We start from the raw sequence: 17,993 nt of genomic DNA on the forward strand, positions 1-17,993 counted from the left end.
TAAAATGGTCTTGGGCAGGACACATAGCTCGAAGACATGATGACAGATGGACTAAGAAAATAACAGAATGGTACCCAAGAGGAGCTAGAAGAAAACCTGGAAGACAAAGGCGGAGATGGATAGATGAAATTCATGAGTTTTTGAGTAGTAAATGGATGGCCAGTGCTCAAAACAGAAGGAACTGGAAAGTTGCTGGAGAGGCCTTCATCCTGCAGTGGATTGAAAATGGCTGATGATGATGATGATGCAATTATTATGTTGACTTGAGAATGGAATTGGAACTATCAATTGGCTATCTGGAGAAGGAGAGACTCCATGTCATGTTCACTGATAAAAGACTATTTACTTATTTTAATAAGTACGTTTCGGAAGTATTTAAAAGGAGATTCAGATTGCTGGGTAGTAGAGGCACGCCTCTAAGTGGCAGGGATGTCAACTCATCCAATTAGGATCAATGATAGAAAATCAAAGTTGATTCTCCTTGCATGAGGCTAAGTGGCCAGATAGGAATTATTTGTTTGGTTATTATTATTTATTTATTTATACTAACAAAATTGAATTCTAAAAGTTAGGAAAAATCCCATTCTCTGATTTTACCGCGGATAGGCCACGGCCTAGGGAGCGGATTTGGCGAATGGAGGTTAAAATGGTATAACAGTGACATCACACAGAACACTCAATTCATCGAGAGGTGTCATTTCGGAGTGGGACCTTCTCGACGTAACCGAGGAGGAAATCTGCGCTGAATTAAAACCACAGGGAGTTACTGCCGTCAAGAGAATTACTGCGCGAAGGGATGGAAAAATTGTTAAAACCAGGAGCGTTATCCTGACTTTTAACTCTCCTAAACCTCCTGACGAGATTAAAGCTGGATTCATCAACTGTTTAGTGCGTCCATACGTTCCGAACCCTTTACGGTGTTTTAAATGCCAGAAGTATGGACATTCTCAAATGGCCTGCCGTGGAGTCCTTGCATGCGCTCGATGTGGTGCAAAGGACCATGAAACAACAGCATGTTCAGCCGCAGAACCCACCTGTATTAACTGTGAAGGCGAACACCCGGCCTACTCACGAGCATGCCAGAGGTGGAAAGAAGAAAAAGAAATTCAACGGCTGAAGGCAGAGCTAAATATATCGTACCAGGAGGCAAGGAAATCGGTCAAATCCCTGAATATCAACAAACCTACCTACTCCCAGAAGGTAGCAGGGAGATGTTCCGTCGGAACTCAGATGGACATGACCATTCCTCCAAAGGAGTCTTTCACTCCCATCGCACGTTATCTTTTAAGTTCTCTAAAACCTGCACAGAAAAACCAATCAGCTGCCACTCCTATATCAGTACCTCCTAATGTAACAAGTAACAAAGGTAATTATGAAAGAAAAGAATAAGAAAGGGGAAGTCTCCCCTACTACCCATGAAAACATGGATGTCGAGCAGAAGGAGGTACCCGAAGATTCAGTCTTGGAACTCTTTACGGAGGAAGAAATGGACACGGGACAGCGTCCATTCTTTCCCTTCTTCTTTAATGCTGCCGAATGGCGTTTGTGACTTTGTTTTGATATTGTTCTCTGTCTAGCGCTGCGTGTAGAATTTGTGCTGTTGTCATGTGAAGCCAGGTGTTGATGTTATCTAGCCATGCCATTTTCGGTCTGCCCGGGCGTTTCTTTCCTTCGATCTTTCCCTCCAGGATGAGTGGTAGTAGGTGATATTTTTGTTGGTTCCTAGCGATGTGACCTAGGTATTTGCATTTCCTGCTGATGATGGTTTTGAGCAGGTCCCGTTCCGTGTGCATGTCCTGCAGGACCTGTGCGTTGGTTATCTTGGCTGTCCACGGAATTTTCAGCATTCTTCGGTAGAGCCACATTTCGAAGGCCTGGAGCTTTTTTGTAGTGGCTGATGTTAGAGTCCAGGTTTCTACACCGTAGAGCAGTATTGGCCAGATGTAGCATTTCAATGTGCGTAATTTGAGCATGATGTTCAAGCTTCTGTCGGTGAGGAGGGTTCTCCATTTGGTGAATGCCTGCCTGGCTTGTTCAATTCTGCTTTTGATTTCGGCCTCATGGTTTAGCTGGTCATCAATGAGTACTCCGAGATACTTGAAGCAGTGTATTTGCTCTAATTTTTCGTTGTTTAGTTTGATCGTGATTTTGCTTGCAGTCCTGCTGACCTTCATCACCTTTGTTTTCTTTTTGTTGATTCGTAGCCCCCATGCTTGGCTTTCTATGTCCACTTCGTTCAAGATGGTCTGTAAATCTTGTTCTGAATCCGCTATTAGTGCTGTGTCATTGGCATATCTTAAGTTATTGATGTAGTGTCCGTTAACTTTTATGCCGATGTTCTTGTCAGCCAGTGTTTGGTCGAAGATCATTTCCGAATAGATGTTAAAAAGAATGGGAGATAATGGACAGCCTTGCCGGACGCCTTTTTTTTATTGGAATTGGGTCTGTCAGGTCGTTGTCATAGCGAAGCCGGGCTGTTTGATTCCAGTAGAGAGTTGTAATAAAGTTGATATCATTGTTTTCAAGCCCAAGTTTTCTCAGTCAGTCAATTAGGCGGTCGTGGTCTACTGAATCGAAGGCTTTCTCGTAGTCAATAAAACATATATACATGTCTTTTTGATGTTCATAGCACCTTTGTAGCAATATTTGTAAACAGAAAATTGCTTCTCTGGTGCCTAGTCCCCTGCAGAATCCGAACTGTGTGTTTCCTAGTGCACTTTCGCACTTACATCTTATCCTTTGCTGAATCACCTTGAGGAAGACTTTTAGCACCTGGCTCATTAGACTGATCAGCCTGAAGTCTTCGCATTTCCGGCTGGTAGCCTTTTTTGGTAGGGCCACAAAGATGGATTGGAGCCATTCGGATGGAATGTCATTGTTGTTGTAGATTTGATTGAACCATTTCGTTAGTTGTTGGATGTTGCTGTAGTCTAGTTGTTTCAGCAGTTCCACATGAATCTGATCAGGTCCACAGGCCTTGCCTGGCTTTGTTATTCGGATGGCATGTTCCACTTCAGATGTTAACATGTGGAGATTGTCTTCCTGTGTTTGTTGTTGTGTTTCTGCCGGTTTTCTGTTGGTGCCGAACAGATTGTATATATAGCTCTTCCAGGTGTTGAGTTTGGCTTGTTTGCTTAGTATAGGTTGATTGTTGTCCGTATATAAACTTGGGATAGGAGCCGGTTTGTAGATGTTTCCAGCTTCTTTAAGCTTCTTGTGCAGGTTATAGTTGTCATTTTTCTTGATTAGGTCTTCGATTTCTGCACACTGATCTTCCATCCATTTTTCCTTCGCCTTCCGGATTTCCTGTTTGATTTTTTGTTGTATTTCTTTGTATTTTTCCCGGTTGTTGTTGCTTTTGAATATTCTCCTTTCATCCATTAGGTCTAGTATGTGCTGGGTCATCCACCGTTGTTTCTTTTTCGACGCCTGATGTCCTAGCAGGGTTTTTGCTGTTTCATTGATGCACTGTTTGAGTGAACGCCCGAATGCTTGCACGTCTGTTGTTACTGCTTCGATCAATCGGATTGTAGTGTTGAGATGAAGCTGTACTTGTCGCCTGTTGGCGGTGTTCTTCAGTTTCTCCAGGTCGATTCTTTTTGTTGTGCTTGCGCGTTTGACTGCTCGTAATTTGAGACGTAGTGTTGCTATTACTGGGTTATGGTCTGATGATATGTCAGCTCCGGGGTAAGTTTTTGCCTTGAGGACACTTGACTTATATCTGATGTTGATTAAGATATAGTCAATTTGGTTCCTGATGATATTGTTGTCAGAGTCTTGTGGTGAGGTCCAGGTGTATAGTTGACGAGGTGGTAGTTTGAACCAAGTGTTGGCAATGCTAAATTTTTCTTCTTGGCAGAACTGGACGAGTCTGTCGCCTCGTTCATTCCGTGTCCCCAAGCCATGTTCTCCAACTATATTTTGTAGCTTTCCTTTCCCATTCTTTCCCAAAAAAGATAAACCCAGGACTGATAAAAGTAAGCCCTCAGCACCTCGGAAGCCACCTGATGGACCCACCAAGCCAAAATAATGGCTAAATTCCTACAATGGAATTGTTGTGGATTCCGGCAAAATACTGATGACATCAAGGCCCTCCTGCAAAAGCACGAGCCAGTTTGCTTTTGCTTGCAGGAGACATATCTAAAGGCAAATGACGATCCCACGATGCATAACACCACAATTTTTCGTAAGGATAGAATTGCGGATGGCTCTGTACATGGGGGTGTGGCTATCCTTGTGGGTAATCAGACCCCAGTGCAGCCCTTGCTAATTACAACTAGCATAGAAGCTGTTGCAATTCGCCTTACGGTGGGATTTTTATTAACCATCTGCTCTATCTATTTGCCACCTGGGACTGACATCTCCCAGGAAGACCTTGATGATCTTCTAACGCAGTTGCCTCCCCCTTTCTTACTTCTCGGGGATTTTAACATCAATGGAAGGGGACGAGTCATAGAGCATATACTAAATGACAATGACCTTTCCCTTCTAAATACTGGAACAAATACCTTCTTCCACATGCCTACCCGTACTTTTTCTGCCATTGATCTCTCTATCTGCTCCCCTTCTCTACTCCCTTCACTCACTTGGGAAGTGGAGGAGAATCCATACGGAAGTGATCACTTCCCTGTGATAACCTCGTTACACAGTGGGAGACAATGTCTTCCCTTCAGGTTACCACGGTGGAAGATTGATCAGGCTGACTGGACTGCCTTCCAACATCAGGCAAATTTTGATCTTAGCACAGTCAGTCAAGAGCCTATCAATGATGCAGTTAAGTACAACACAGAAAATATTGTCCAAGCAGCTGCGAATGCTGTTCCAAAAACATCTGCCCGGTTTCCACCATTTCCCAAACCTTGGTGGAATTCACAATGCACAGCAGCAAAAAAGGCTCAAAACAAAGCGTGTGGGATATTCCGCCGATATCCTACCACGACCAACCTTATAGCCTTTAAACGTACACGAGCCAAAGCACGATATATCCGCCGTCAGAGTCAAAAGGAATCGTGGATCCGTTTTACATAATCTATTAACCAGTCTACCAACTACTAAGGTAGTCTGGGATAAAATCCGGAAAATGAAGGGAAAATATACCCTTCTTCAATCCTAGATTATAATGGATGCGCTATTGCAGATCCAGCTGCAATAGCCAATTCTCTTGGGGAAACATTCTCTAACATCTCTGCAACATCTTCGTATTCCCCAGAGTTCCTGGTCCTGAAATATAAAATCGAAAAACAGGCACTTAACTTTAAATCTAAGAGCATTTATCCCTACAACGGGGATTTCACTATTCAGGAACTGAAAAGAGCCCTCGCTCTTTCCAAAGCAAGTGCCGTTGGACCAGATGGCATCCATTATGAAATGATTAAACATCTTTCACCAAAATCTATGGATTGTCTGCTCCTTCTGTATAATAGAATCTTTACTGAAGGGCAGTTTCCCGACTCCTGGCGAAAGGCAATCGTTCTTGCCTTTCCTAAGCCAGGAAAGGATCCAAAAGTCACCACCAATTATCGTCCTATTGCTCTGACTATCTGTCTGTGCAAAATCCTGGAGAGAATGGTTAATTCTCGTTTAATATGGTATCTTGAAACAAATGACCTTCTCTCCAACATCCAGTGCGGCTTCCGAAGGAACCGGTCCACTTTGGACCATCTTATTAGATTGGAAGCATCCATCCGGGATGCTTTCCTAAAATGCGAACACTTGGTGTCGGTGTTCTTTGACATGGAGAAAGCGTATGACACAACTTGGAGATTTGGCATTTTAAAAGATTTACATAGCCTAGGCCTAAGAGGGCATCTGTCCTTTTTTATTCAAAACTTTTTAGCCAATCGATCGTTCCAAGTTCGTGTGGGATCCTCACTCTCTCGCTCCTTTAGCCAAGAGGAGGGAGTACCACAAGGATCAGTATTAAGTATCACGCTTTTTGCCATCAAAATAAATTCCATCACAGAACAACTTCCTCCAACTGTACACAGTGCCCTCTATGTTGATGACTTTAGCATTTTTTGCCAGTCGTGCAACATGAGGGTTATTGAAAGACAACTGCAGAAAGCCATTGATAGTCTGAATTCCTGGGCACTTGCTAATGGGTTCAGGTTCTCGCCGGAGAAGACCGTTTGCGTACACTTTTGTCGCAAGCGTAATCTTCATCCTGAACCTGAATTAAGGCTTGGACAAAATGCTATTCCAGTAGCAGCGAACACAAAATTCTTGGGACTCATATTCGATAAAAAAACTGACCTTTTTAGATCATATTCGTCAACTCTGCACAAAGTGCACACGTGGGCTTAATATTCTCCGCTCGCTCTCCTCTACATCTTGGGGAGCAGACCGATGGACCCTTCTTTGGCTTTACCGTGCACTTGTGCGATCCAAACTAGATTATGGGTCCCAGGTATATTCCTCAGCCAGAGACAGTGTTCTTCGATGGCTGGACCCCGTCCATCATCAGGCCCTACGTATTGCTACCGGAGCATATCGCACATCTCCTGTCCAGAGCTTATACGTCAAAGCAAACGAACCACCGTTATCGCTTCGACGTAAGCAGTTGTCTTTAAAGTATGCTTTAAAACTGAAATCCCTGCCAGACCATCCTACGTGGCCATTCGTTTTTGAGCCACAATGGGAAAATTTATACAATACTCGTAAGACTGCTAATCGTCCTTTTGGTATTCGTTTCCAAGAGCTACTCAAAGAACTTAATATCAAGGTAGACAAGGTTGCCCAAACATCAAAGCAACCCTTTCCACCCTGGCATGCTTGTGTCCCGGCATGCGACTTGTCGCTTAGAAACTGAGGAAAGTCGGACACTCCATGTGTCTACCTGCAGCTTCATTCAGCACACCGAACTGAATATTCCGACTTCGCGCTAGTCTACACAGACGGTTCGAAGTCAGAATCATATGTGGGATCTGCTGCTGTCTTTACAGACAGCACTATATCAGAGCAGATTTCCTCTGAATGCAGCATATTTACTGCAGAGCTGCACGCTGTAGAGTTAGCCTTGGATCACATTAGTAAATGCCAATACCAACGGTTCATTTTATATTCCGACTCTCTTAGCATGTTACAGGCTTTAATATCTGTGAGATATAATCCTCATCCAGTTCTGTCTAGCATTCAGCAGAAGATGCACGTTCTCCATGAACGCGAATATGATATCCGCTTCTGCTGGATTCCTAGCCACATTGGGATTAGGGGAAATGATTTGGCTGACGTCGCAGCCAAATCAGCAATTCCCAATAATAACCACTGCCTGTTAGTCCCCTATACAGACTACAGGCAAATAGTACATCAAAAGATGCATTCCCAATGGCAGGATTCGTGGAATAGACACACTGCGAATAAATTATATTGTATAAAGCCTGTAATTGAACCGTGGCAGTCTAGTCTGTGCAGGAATCGTAAGGAGGAAGTTGTTATAGCTCGTCTCCGCATAGGACACAGTCATCTTACACATTCTTTTCTGCTGAGGGCAGATGACTGTCCTATGTGCGAGCAATGCGACACCATTTTATCCGTTGAACATATTTTATGTGATTGTACCAGTTTTAGAAATGCTCGTTTTACCGCTTTTAATCATCTGACTGAGCCGTATACACTCAGTCAGATTTTACCTGACAATGACCATGTGTCTGCTATTTTTAGTTTTCTAAAATCAGTAAACCTTTTTACTAACATTTAAAAAAATCTTATTGTTATTTACTGATGTCTTTTACAATTTATACTTGTTTTTTTTACCTGGACTTAGCGACCTAATTCTTTAGGTCACTGAAAGTTTTACTTTTTATAACAAGTTTTTGGCGCATTATAGCTTTAGTTGCTGATGTGCCAATAAAACCCTATCAACCAACCAACCAGCTAAATAAAGTCCTGCAGAGAAGGGCCATTCATACATATCAATAACCCATTCAGAGTGGAGGGATTTATTGATGACCTCAACTTTCCTTTTATTAGACTAAATTCATTTGACTAAAAACTTGTTCACATGATGAACTACTTGCTGGTAAAACAGCTACAATTTCAAGCAATTTTAAGAGAAATGTAAATCTATTCTTATTACTCATTGTTCATTCAAGATCTTGTATGTTTAAATGCTTCCCCACAACACAACTTTCAATGCATCCATTTCATCAAATTTATCGAAAGTCATTATTATTAAAATATTTGCTGAAATATTTCCCCAAAATCTTAATTTCCTCCTTCCCAAAATCTTACAGATCTTCAGGCCAGGTAAATGCATCAAATACAGCAGTTTCTTATTCATTTTCAAAAACTCTTTTTATCAAATACTTTATTCCTTCATCTATTAGGGCTTTTTGTTGTGGTTTTTTTTTTTTTTTTTTTTTTTTCCCTCCTACGTTCAACATCTGAATAGCTATCTGCATGCATTTGCTGAATGCTATTGTATACGCAGACTATTTACATTATCTAAAAATTTCCTCTCAAAATGGTTGTGGAGCTCCTCATTTCTTCTAGGGAATTCAAGGTATTGTCCACATGGTATTTTGTTTGACTAAATAGCAGGTTTTCCTTTTGAAAATCAGTGGCAGTTGCTTGAATAAAGTTGAAAAATCTAAGAGAAAATGGATTCTTATTGTAAAGAATTGTCTTCATTTTCTTTAATAAGCATTTTGTTGTTGCAGCATCATACCCTTTTCCAGTACCTATTTTCATCAAATGTATTACCACTACGGAGTAGTTGTTAAGAAGCACACTTGGTGCTCCCACTCTATTAGACACCCACCTTACTGAATGCAGATACATGAAGTAAAGGATATTTGTTTGTAGCATGGCTGCTACTTTTCCCAATTCTCTGTCTTTTTGGGGAATTCTGGTAAAAAGTATATAATTTTCTTACCACTGTTTCAATTTCAGCAACAAAGGCAATATCTTCAAGAGAATTTAAAACAGCCAGATTCAACTTATGTGCAGTAGTGTTGATATAAGATCTGGTATGTCTCTTCAATTTTGACACTAGTCCATTGTTTTTTCCTAGCATGTTACCTGCTCCATCTGTTCCAGTGCTTACCAACCAAATGTCAGTCTTCCATGGCAAGAATAACTTATCTGTTTTACTCTCTCTAATATATCAAAGTACCCTGCAGCTGTTGAGTTTTCGAGATGAATTATGGAAACAAAATCCTCTTTCAGTTTCAGCTTTTTATTTACATGTCTCATATAAGGGACAAGTTTTCCCCTTCCCAAAATATTTCATTTGAAATATTTGTTAGAAGCATTGAGAATAAGACTCGCTCTACTGGTGTCATTGGTTTCCTAATTAATTCTTGATGTCGTTAAACAAGAACTAATTCTTGTTTAATGACATCAGCAATAACTGACACAAATTCTTTACATTTTGTCCTTTTGGTACTCTTCTACTACTGGACCTGGACATGTATCTGCATCATGCTTATTTAGTAGGGCTGTCAAGATTTTTGAAGTCAGTAAATGGTTTATTGAATTTAGCAATATAATTGGTTATATTAAATAGGTACTTGAGGTGTTCAAACATTTTAGAATCCACCTTTCTTTGGCAGGCAGCTAGAGGTGTAATTTCTGGCCAAGTCCTATTTCACAGCATTTTTTGTGAGAATTGGATGCTTTGTGTGAAACCTAAGTGTATTGACTTTGAAAGGTCCTTGTAATCTAGAGTTACTGTCAGCATCCCCAGGATATTTTTTATATACATTACAAAATGCAACTCCTTCGTAGCACAGCCACTTGAATTCTTTGAGCCAATTGTCTTGGAAAGCAGGTCTTACATGATTGTTTTTACTTGATGACATAAGAGGACTCTTTTTTTTCTAGTGTTTTTAACACTTTCTAGTCCTTTACCTTTACTTTCAGTTTTGCACAGTTTCACAAAACTGAAAAGTGTACTTTGTTTCCCTTTTCGTTGGTCATAATGAAAGGCAAGTTTACATAAATTATCCATAAACAGTAATTCAGTAGGAAAGAAAAATAATAAAATTTACAAAATAAACAAAGTAGTTAACACTTGCTGGAGCCAGACTTGCATTTCATGATGTAATGTTAGTGATGTGATCCAGTCTTACCTTCCCTACTTCATGCTCCTACCTCACTTTTCCCTCCAACAACTGCTCTTTGCAAAATAATTATTTTTGTAAATAACAGTATTAAAAAGCCTTTTCATTACATAAGATGTTCAAGTATATATAATTACACTAAGCTAATTCATGTTGTGAATTGTAAAAATAAGCTTATGCCAACACTATATTACGATTGTACACCTGATTAAAGAGGGTGAGAGATAAATAGTGCCAACTGTTGTCGTAGATCGAAATTTCCTCACCTTTTGAAAACAGTAGCAAGGCATATTGTTGAGAGTATCTTTGTGTAAACTATGAGGAAATTAACTTATTAAATTAATTGCATAAGATACTATCTCCTGGTTGGAAATTAAAATTTAATAAATTTGTTGGTTTCCTTCATCAAATAACTTGACATTGAATGACATGATATTAAAAAAAAAAAAAAAAAAGTTATGCAAAGAAAATATGGTAATATATTTTGAATGCATTTGAACTAGGCTGAAAATTCACTTGTCTCTGATAACTCGGGGCCCTGCTGTGAATCATCATGATGAATACATGTACTGTGTTAGGGTAACTAAGAGTAAGAACACGTGCCTTTATACTTGTATGTAAACTAATGCTAGGAGCATTGTAAATAAATCTGATGAATTTGAAGTACTGATTAAGTCATCAAATGCCGACATTGTTGGAACAGTGGAGATATGGTGTCACTCAGACTTAAGTAATGCTGAATTTGAATATGGGGAGTACAATGTATACAGGAAGGACAGACAGGAAAGGTGGAGGTCTTATTCTCTGGGCTAAGAAGAATATTAAATCTAGGGCAGTGCATCCAGTTCACTTGGGTGATGAGTGCAATGTTGAGTCAGTTTGGTGTTGATATAAGCACTGGAAAAAACAAAATTGAGAGTAGGAATATCTTATAGGCCTAATGACTGTGAAGCGTATACCAAACAGCTGTACAAGGAAAATAGTGGGCCAGCAAATCAGAATGTCTCATAATTATGGGATTTTTTTTAACTTCCAGATGTTAAGTGGAATTTGTAGGATAGTCAACTCACACACTAACAAGACTTATGGATTTCTTGATTGGCTGTGTTCTACAGCAGCATGTTAGAGAGGCAACAAAAGGAAGCCATACTCTTGATCTGATTATCAGCAGTGATTCTTCATGCACTAAGAATCTGCAGGTAAAATACCCATTGAGTAGCAGCGATCACAATGTACTAATGTGGAATTTAATTAAATGTAACTACTGTCGAAGGTAAAGGGAAAGGCTTTTGCTTTCATAAGTTTTTAAATATGGCACAGTATTTAAAAACTGTCTGTGTAACTGAATTGAAAATGGAGGAGAAATTGTTGAGGATGGACATAAAAAAAAAAAAAGCACCTTGGGCAGATGGAATCCATTTATATTAAGGGAGGTGGTAAAGGAAGTAAGCAAACCCTTAGCTATAATTATGAGAGCATCCTTGTATAATGTTACTAACAGCAAATTCTAAATGGGGAAGTATCCAGGGAAGTAATCAAAAAGCTATAGGCTTTTCATACCATTGAAGAAATACTGTTCAAGGCTTAGACGTAAATGGATGTCAGATTGAGGCATATGATGCAAGAAAGCAAGCTTATACAGCGTCAGCCAAAAAAAAAAAAAACCCCCTTCCCATTTCACCCATCCATTCGCTCTAAATGTTTGTCTAGTTCTGCCTTGAATTTATTTAAGCTGTCAGCTTCTACAACAACAGATGGAAGTTTGTTCCAGCAAAAACCAGATTAGTGTCAACCACACACTGGCTAAAGGCAAATTTCTGCACATCTGTTCTCCAACTGTATTTCCTCAATTTGAATTTTTGAGCTTGCTCAAACCATTCAAGGCCTTATATACCTCATTCAGATCACCTCACAGGTGCTTAGTCACCAGACACCATAATTCGCAAATCTTAAGCTCTTTCTTTGTAAGAGCAACCCTTTGTTCCATTCAGTAATCTTGTTGCCCTTCTCTGTACTTGTTCCAGCAGCTCTACATCCTTCCTAAAACTAGCCTTCCAGACCTTTATACAGTACTCAAGTTGTGGCCTGACCATTGCCTTATACAAGGAGATAATCACCTCCTTATCCCTGCTAGAAAAATTTCTGTATATCATTGACAAGACACCATGACCTACTCTGCAGACTGTCTGCACTGCTCAGAAAACTTCATATCTAACTGCACAATTATCCCCAGGTGCTTTTCATTCTCTGCCACCCTGAGTGTAGTACCACACAGTTGATATGTTACTCTGGGGTTACCCATATGCAGTACTTTACATTTGTCAGTGTTAAACTTCAGTTGCCACCTCTCAGCCTTATCTGCTCAACATTTTCTAAATCCTCTTGTATTAGCGTACTGTCATTAACACTAACATGTGGCAGAGAAGGAAAGTGCATGGTGTGGATACAAATTATCAGCTGATACATAAGCCTGTGGTAGATGCAGATTATTTTGTAATCTATCCTGCAATGATTGCAGGCTAGGTGTGCTGAAGTTTGCCTTCAACCTTTCGTGGGTGTTGTTGTTGGAACAGGTTTCCATCTGTTGTGGAGGTGGATGGGTTGAATAAATTCAAGGGAGAACTGGTCCAATTCTTCCAGATTATGAATTGGTGAACTTTTTTTGTTTCTGGTGTAAGAAAGCAAGCAATAGAAGCTTGCTTTCTTACATCATTTGCCATTACTGCTGCTACTACTAATTCCCTGAGACGGGTGGATTTCTGGAGCCGTACTTATAAGTTTCCCCTTTGTCACAGTGTTAGTCTTCACTACAGTATACAGTCAGTGTTACCTTGGTTAATGTTATTTTTCTATTTTGTATGCTTTTAAAATTTATCTTTTTTTTTTTAATAGGCAAAAACAGATTTTGGACATTAATTTAGTTGGCTATTCGTTTTTAGCAACAAGCTAACTGTTCTTTAAATATGGTAAAAGAAAAGTATTAAAAGACAACATTTAAAAATCCCCATATTCCAATTTTTGAAAGTTCTAGAAATCAGATAAGTTTTGGGGCACTTTATTCTTCAACTAGTGAAATAACTAAATAGGGTAAGTACTTCCTCCTACAATCAGTAGATCACAGTGAATGTTACTTAGAAACAAGAGTAATTAAATTTCACTTAAAGTAATTAAAATAAAATGATGGTAATTAATTTTTTAGCAGAGTTTATTGCAACCAGCTGCTTCCTTGTACTGTTCAGTCTCATAGAATCAATTCTAGTATACTGATGACACTCCAGGCATTTATGCCACAGCTTGCTGAGTTCAGGTGGCATGTCTGTCAGTGGATCTAATAGGATATAGATTTAGAAGATCATATTCAGAGGAACATGAAACTTGATGAAATCATTCTTAAGAATCAGAAATCATGCTTAAAGTGCCATGTTTTATCTCCGTCCCCAAAGGCATGGGCTTAGAGAAGATCATTGTTGCAGAGTTAATTTTCATATTATGCAGTTGTGTTATCTGTTAATGTTATTTTTATAAGCACCGGCAAAGTTGTAATTAATATCATAGTGTCCTTTAATTGTTTTTAGCTTCTGTAATTGTTATTTATTTAATTTTACCACTTAAAGATAAATGACAACATAATTCAGTTAATTGTTTGTTTTTTTTTTTTTTTTAATTCTCTGGATGTCTTTCTGTTTAAATTCTGATGATTCTGATTAAATTTGGCATTACTAGGGTAAGTTATTAGTTTTTGGGTTTGTTTTTCAGGTTCTTAAAGTTGCTATCTTAGCTGAAAAGTATGCCTCAGATTATACCTGGTATGTGGATGTTATTCTGAATTTGATAAGAATTGCTGGAGACTATGTTAGTGAAGAGGTACTGTATGTTTATTCTATTTATAGATATTTTATATCAGTGCTCTGGATATAGAAACTTCATTGCCTAAAATAGGAAGCACTTAATTTTTCTGTTAGTAGGCCTGGAATAATCTGTTTTATTTTAGGTGTTGGAATTAAAGTTAATGTTTTATTTCAGATGACAGGATTAAAGATCAACCATAATAACAGAAAAAGCTTGCATAGTAAGAGAATAAATAATCTGCAACGGTTACTTGGGAAGTAAGACATTGTGAAGGGAGACTAACAAAATTCTTTTACAGTGAAGATCAAGAAGCTAGTGGTGATCCTAAATTTTTTGTATTTCACTATTCAAATGTGAGCATTTTTTTAGACTTGCTAGTTGGTCCAGACAACAAGCATTTGGAACTAGACTATTGTATAATCACTAAAAATGGATTTCATAACTGATTATCATGCTTGATTATGTGTGTGAGGGAGCACAGTTTGCTGAAAGGATTTGTCCAATAATGATATTAAACTTTAGGACTAATTGCCAAACTCTGTTATAATAGATCCATCCTTTGGCTGGATTGAGTGACATCCCAGCATTTTGGAGATTTTACAAATTTACAGTGGTTTTTTGATGGTAAAAATGGGTTAAGAGACTTGTGAATCTTAATTTTTCTCTAGTTGGGCAATGTATGGAGTCCATGATTAGGGATACATTGTAGGAACATCTGGACGTGAATGGAATTACATTGAAACTTCAGTGTGGGTTTGTTAAAGAAAAATCAATTCCAACTAATCTGATAAATGGTGTGGTGAGTTTTAAATATTATAATTATTGTAATGCAAATGGAAAAAAGACTTGCCTATTTTGCATAAACTAATAATCACGGTCTAACTATATAACAGCATAATAATAAAAGAATAAATTGAAACTTTGAATTGTTGATTTACTTAATGTGGAACCATCATGTACTCGTGGAAGAACGGAGAGTTGAGATGAAAAAAGAACAGATATTTTTTGTTTGTTGATTTTATTAATTTTAGTCAGTTGTAGACTGAACATTCTTAGCCAGGTGGGCAGGAGCAGCAGTACGTAGATTGGGGTTCGATCCTGTGACCACCAAATACAAAGGATGTGGAAAGGTCAGGGAATGACCACTGCATATCCCTGGAGCAGTATGGCCTTAGTTGCTAATGCTCTTGAAAACCAAATAATTAACTCTAGTTTTAGATTCAGGTGGTTGTGGTCACTTAAAGACTACTGATATGAGTACTTTTTTTTTTTTTACAATAGCTGGTAACATTTACTTTTTATTGTTATTTTTTTATAATGTCCTGTACTCTTTTACACATCTTTCTCAACAGAGGTCCTCATTGTAACTTCTGAATGAGTAAAAGCTTTTGACATATTTGGTTGTTATTCATTTTTGGTGTGCAAGTTTAGCATTTCTTTTCTTATACTCTGTGGTTTTCACATTCAAGGAGTTCTTCAGCAGTCAGGTCTTTACTGTGTGATCTTTACTAGGCCAGTTTCAGTGTTATTCAAACTGGCTTGGTAAAGGCCAGTTTGAATAACATTCAATAATCTTAACTTCCTTGCATTATTATTTTGCCTTTTATTTTCACTAAAATTAAAAGTGTTTTGTGTTAAATATGATATGCCTCTGAATATTTACTTAATCCTGTTTGTATTAAAGGTGTCTATAGATCTGAAACAATGTGCCCTGGTTAATTATGTATGTTTCAAAATACTAGATAATTTCATATTATGCAGTTAAAAATACTAGATATTTTTGGTGTTATTTACCACTACTAATGCTAAATAATTGGCAGCTCTGCTTCTAAGGTGTACTTTTGCTCATTAAGGAAATACTTCATTGTGGCATATGAGTACATTTTGCTCAAAATAAAATGGTGTTCATTATAAATGCTGAAGTAAGCACAGATTTCTTCAATTAGTGCACATCATTTTCAAATTTGAAATTTTTATGTAAAAGTTTCCAGCACTTCAGAAGTGTGTGTGTGTGTGTGTGTGTGTGTGTGTGTGTGTGTGTGTGTGTGAGAGAGAGTAAGTGATCTGTTCATATTTCCTGCCTTCTCTAGGTGTCCACTGTTTAGTTTCATAGCAAAGTAAGTCAAAGTTGTAGTTCTAACCAAGAGCAGTCAGTACTTATTTTGAATAGTTAACAATATGAGCAAAAGGTTTAGAATCATAGTGAAATAAGTCTGACTTACCCCATTCTATTCCTAAACAGCTTGTATGATGGAGGTTATGTTTCAAGTTTGTATTGTTGTAGCAAGGTGTCTTTTCGTATTTCACATTTTCATGTAGCAAGATGTCTTTTAAGTTGATATCTCATTAAATGGATTTTAAGTTGTTTAAGTTGAAATCTCAAGAAATGAAGGACACCAAGAACCAAGTAGAAGAAGCATGTCAGGAAACTTACTTCAGATCTAGGAAATGTAAAAGGAAAGAGTCGAAAAAAGCTGTAGCCAGAAGACTTTGCAATTCAACTCAGGCGTATGTGAACTGAAAAGGAACAAGTTGAATGTAAGCAGTTTGAAAACTTATATTGTGGTTGTAAAAAAAATGCATAGTCCTTAATAGAAGAGGAAAGGAGAAAGCAATTTGATAATTTTATATCCATGGCCAATTTTTCTTGACAGAATGCATATTTATGCAGTCTTATACATCATGAACCTATAAAGCAAAGGTGGCCTCGGAATGGCTGTTAGGGAGGAATGCAATGTACAAATCTGTCTGACATTCAAAAAGAAAATACCACAGTACGTGTTTTTAAAAAATTCTTTCTCGACACTTTTGTTGTATCTGATGGAAGGGTGACAAGAGCTTTAGAAAAAGTAAGGGGAAGTCTGCAGGAGAAGATTTAAGGGGTAAACATGTAGTGACACGAAAGATAACTGACAAACCAAAACAGTTACTTAAGGATCACATTAATATTTTACCAGCATTTCAAAGTCATTACACTCAAAAAGATATTCTGAACAGGAAGTTCCTTAGCCATGATTTGAAAGTAAGAAAAATGTATGTGTTTTATTGTGAATAGTGTGACAAAGAGAGATGAACATCTTAGAGTATTACTATAATGTCTTCAACACAGAATTTAATTTACATTTTCACGTTCCTCGAAAGGACACTTGCAAGGCCTGTGGCAAGTATAAACAGTAGATTGATGTAGGACAAAGAAGGTACAGGTAATTGGGAGTGGCAACATGTTTTGCATTTGGCAAAACCAGAGAAATCAAGAAATCAAAACTAAAGAGCTGATGGGGAAAAGGCCAGAGGTAATTCTGACATCTATACAATCATGACCCAAACACTTCCTAGTTCATTTCACAAATATACGTGGTCTCAATTCTAATCTCAACGATGTCCGTTTCCACTTGCAGTCTGCCAAACCCCATGTACTTTTTCTGACAGAATCTCAGTTATTGGTTGATTCAACTACTGCTCATCACAATTGCCCAAATTATTTGCTGTATGATTCCTTTCACCTCAAAGGTGGTACCTGTGCATATGTCCATTCCGATATTCCCTGTCAGAGACTTGGTAATTTGGAATCTTCTCTGGCTTAAAATCTCTCTACCTCATTGTGTCAAATTCATCTGTTGCCTCTACTGTTCTCCCAATCCACTAATCACTTGGCGCTCTTTGTCTTCCTCTCTCTTTGCAACTTTACTTTCTACAGTCCAACTTTCGTAACAGTGAGGTAGGTTTCCTTGGTGATTTTAATGTTCACAACTCCAGCTTACATTTTCTAGTCACACCGACCCAGCTGGTCGATATGCTGAGGTCTTTGCAATTACTAATGACCTTGCACAGGTTGTTCATTTACCTACAAGAATACTGGACAATCCTAACCATACAGCCAACACAGCCCTTCTAAGTACAAGGTCGAAGTGAGTGGTCCTTTAGGCACCTCAGATTAAGGTGATTGTCTCTTCTCCAATGGAGCCTTCATCTCATGGCTATTCCCAACTTCATATTGTTTGGCATTACAAGAATGCAAAATGGGATGACCTGCGAGATTTCTTTTCCTTGGTCGGATTATTGTTACAAAGCTTCTGATGTCAT

At 38.4% G+C, this 17,993-nt stretch overlaps 1 protein-coding gene across 2 annotated transcripts in view; it reads left to right on the forward strand.

The window, feature by feature from the left end:
* The window catches only part of LOC150077411 (AP-2 complex subunit alpha-like), a 588,904-nt gene that overhangs the window by 288,616 nt on the left and 282,295 nt on the right, over positions 1 to 17,993 (forward strand). For both annotated transcript variants that reach the window (XM_090386478.1, XM_090386479.1), the window contains exon 13: positions 13,818 to 13,925. In XM_090386478.1, the coding sequence (XP_090242604.1) occupies positions 13,818 to 13,925 (108 nt within the window). The remainder of the gene's footprint in view (positions 1 to 13,817; positions 13,926 to 17,993) is intronic.

This window comes from Mastigoproctus giganteus, chromosome 12, assembly GCF_048544385.1.
Source record: "Mastigoproctus giganteus isolate SK-2022 chromosome 12, ASM4854438v1, whole genome shotgun sequence".
NCBI lineage: Eukaryota > Metazoa > Arthropoda > Arachnida > Uropygi > Thelyphonidae > Mastigoproctus > Mastigoproctus giganteus.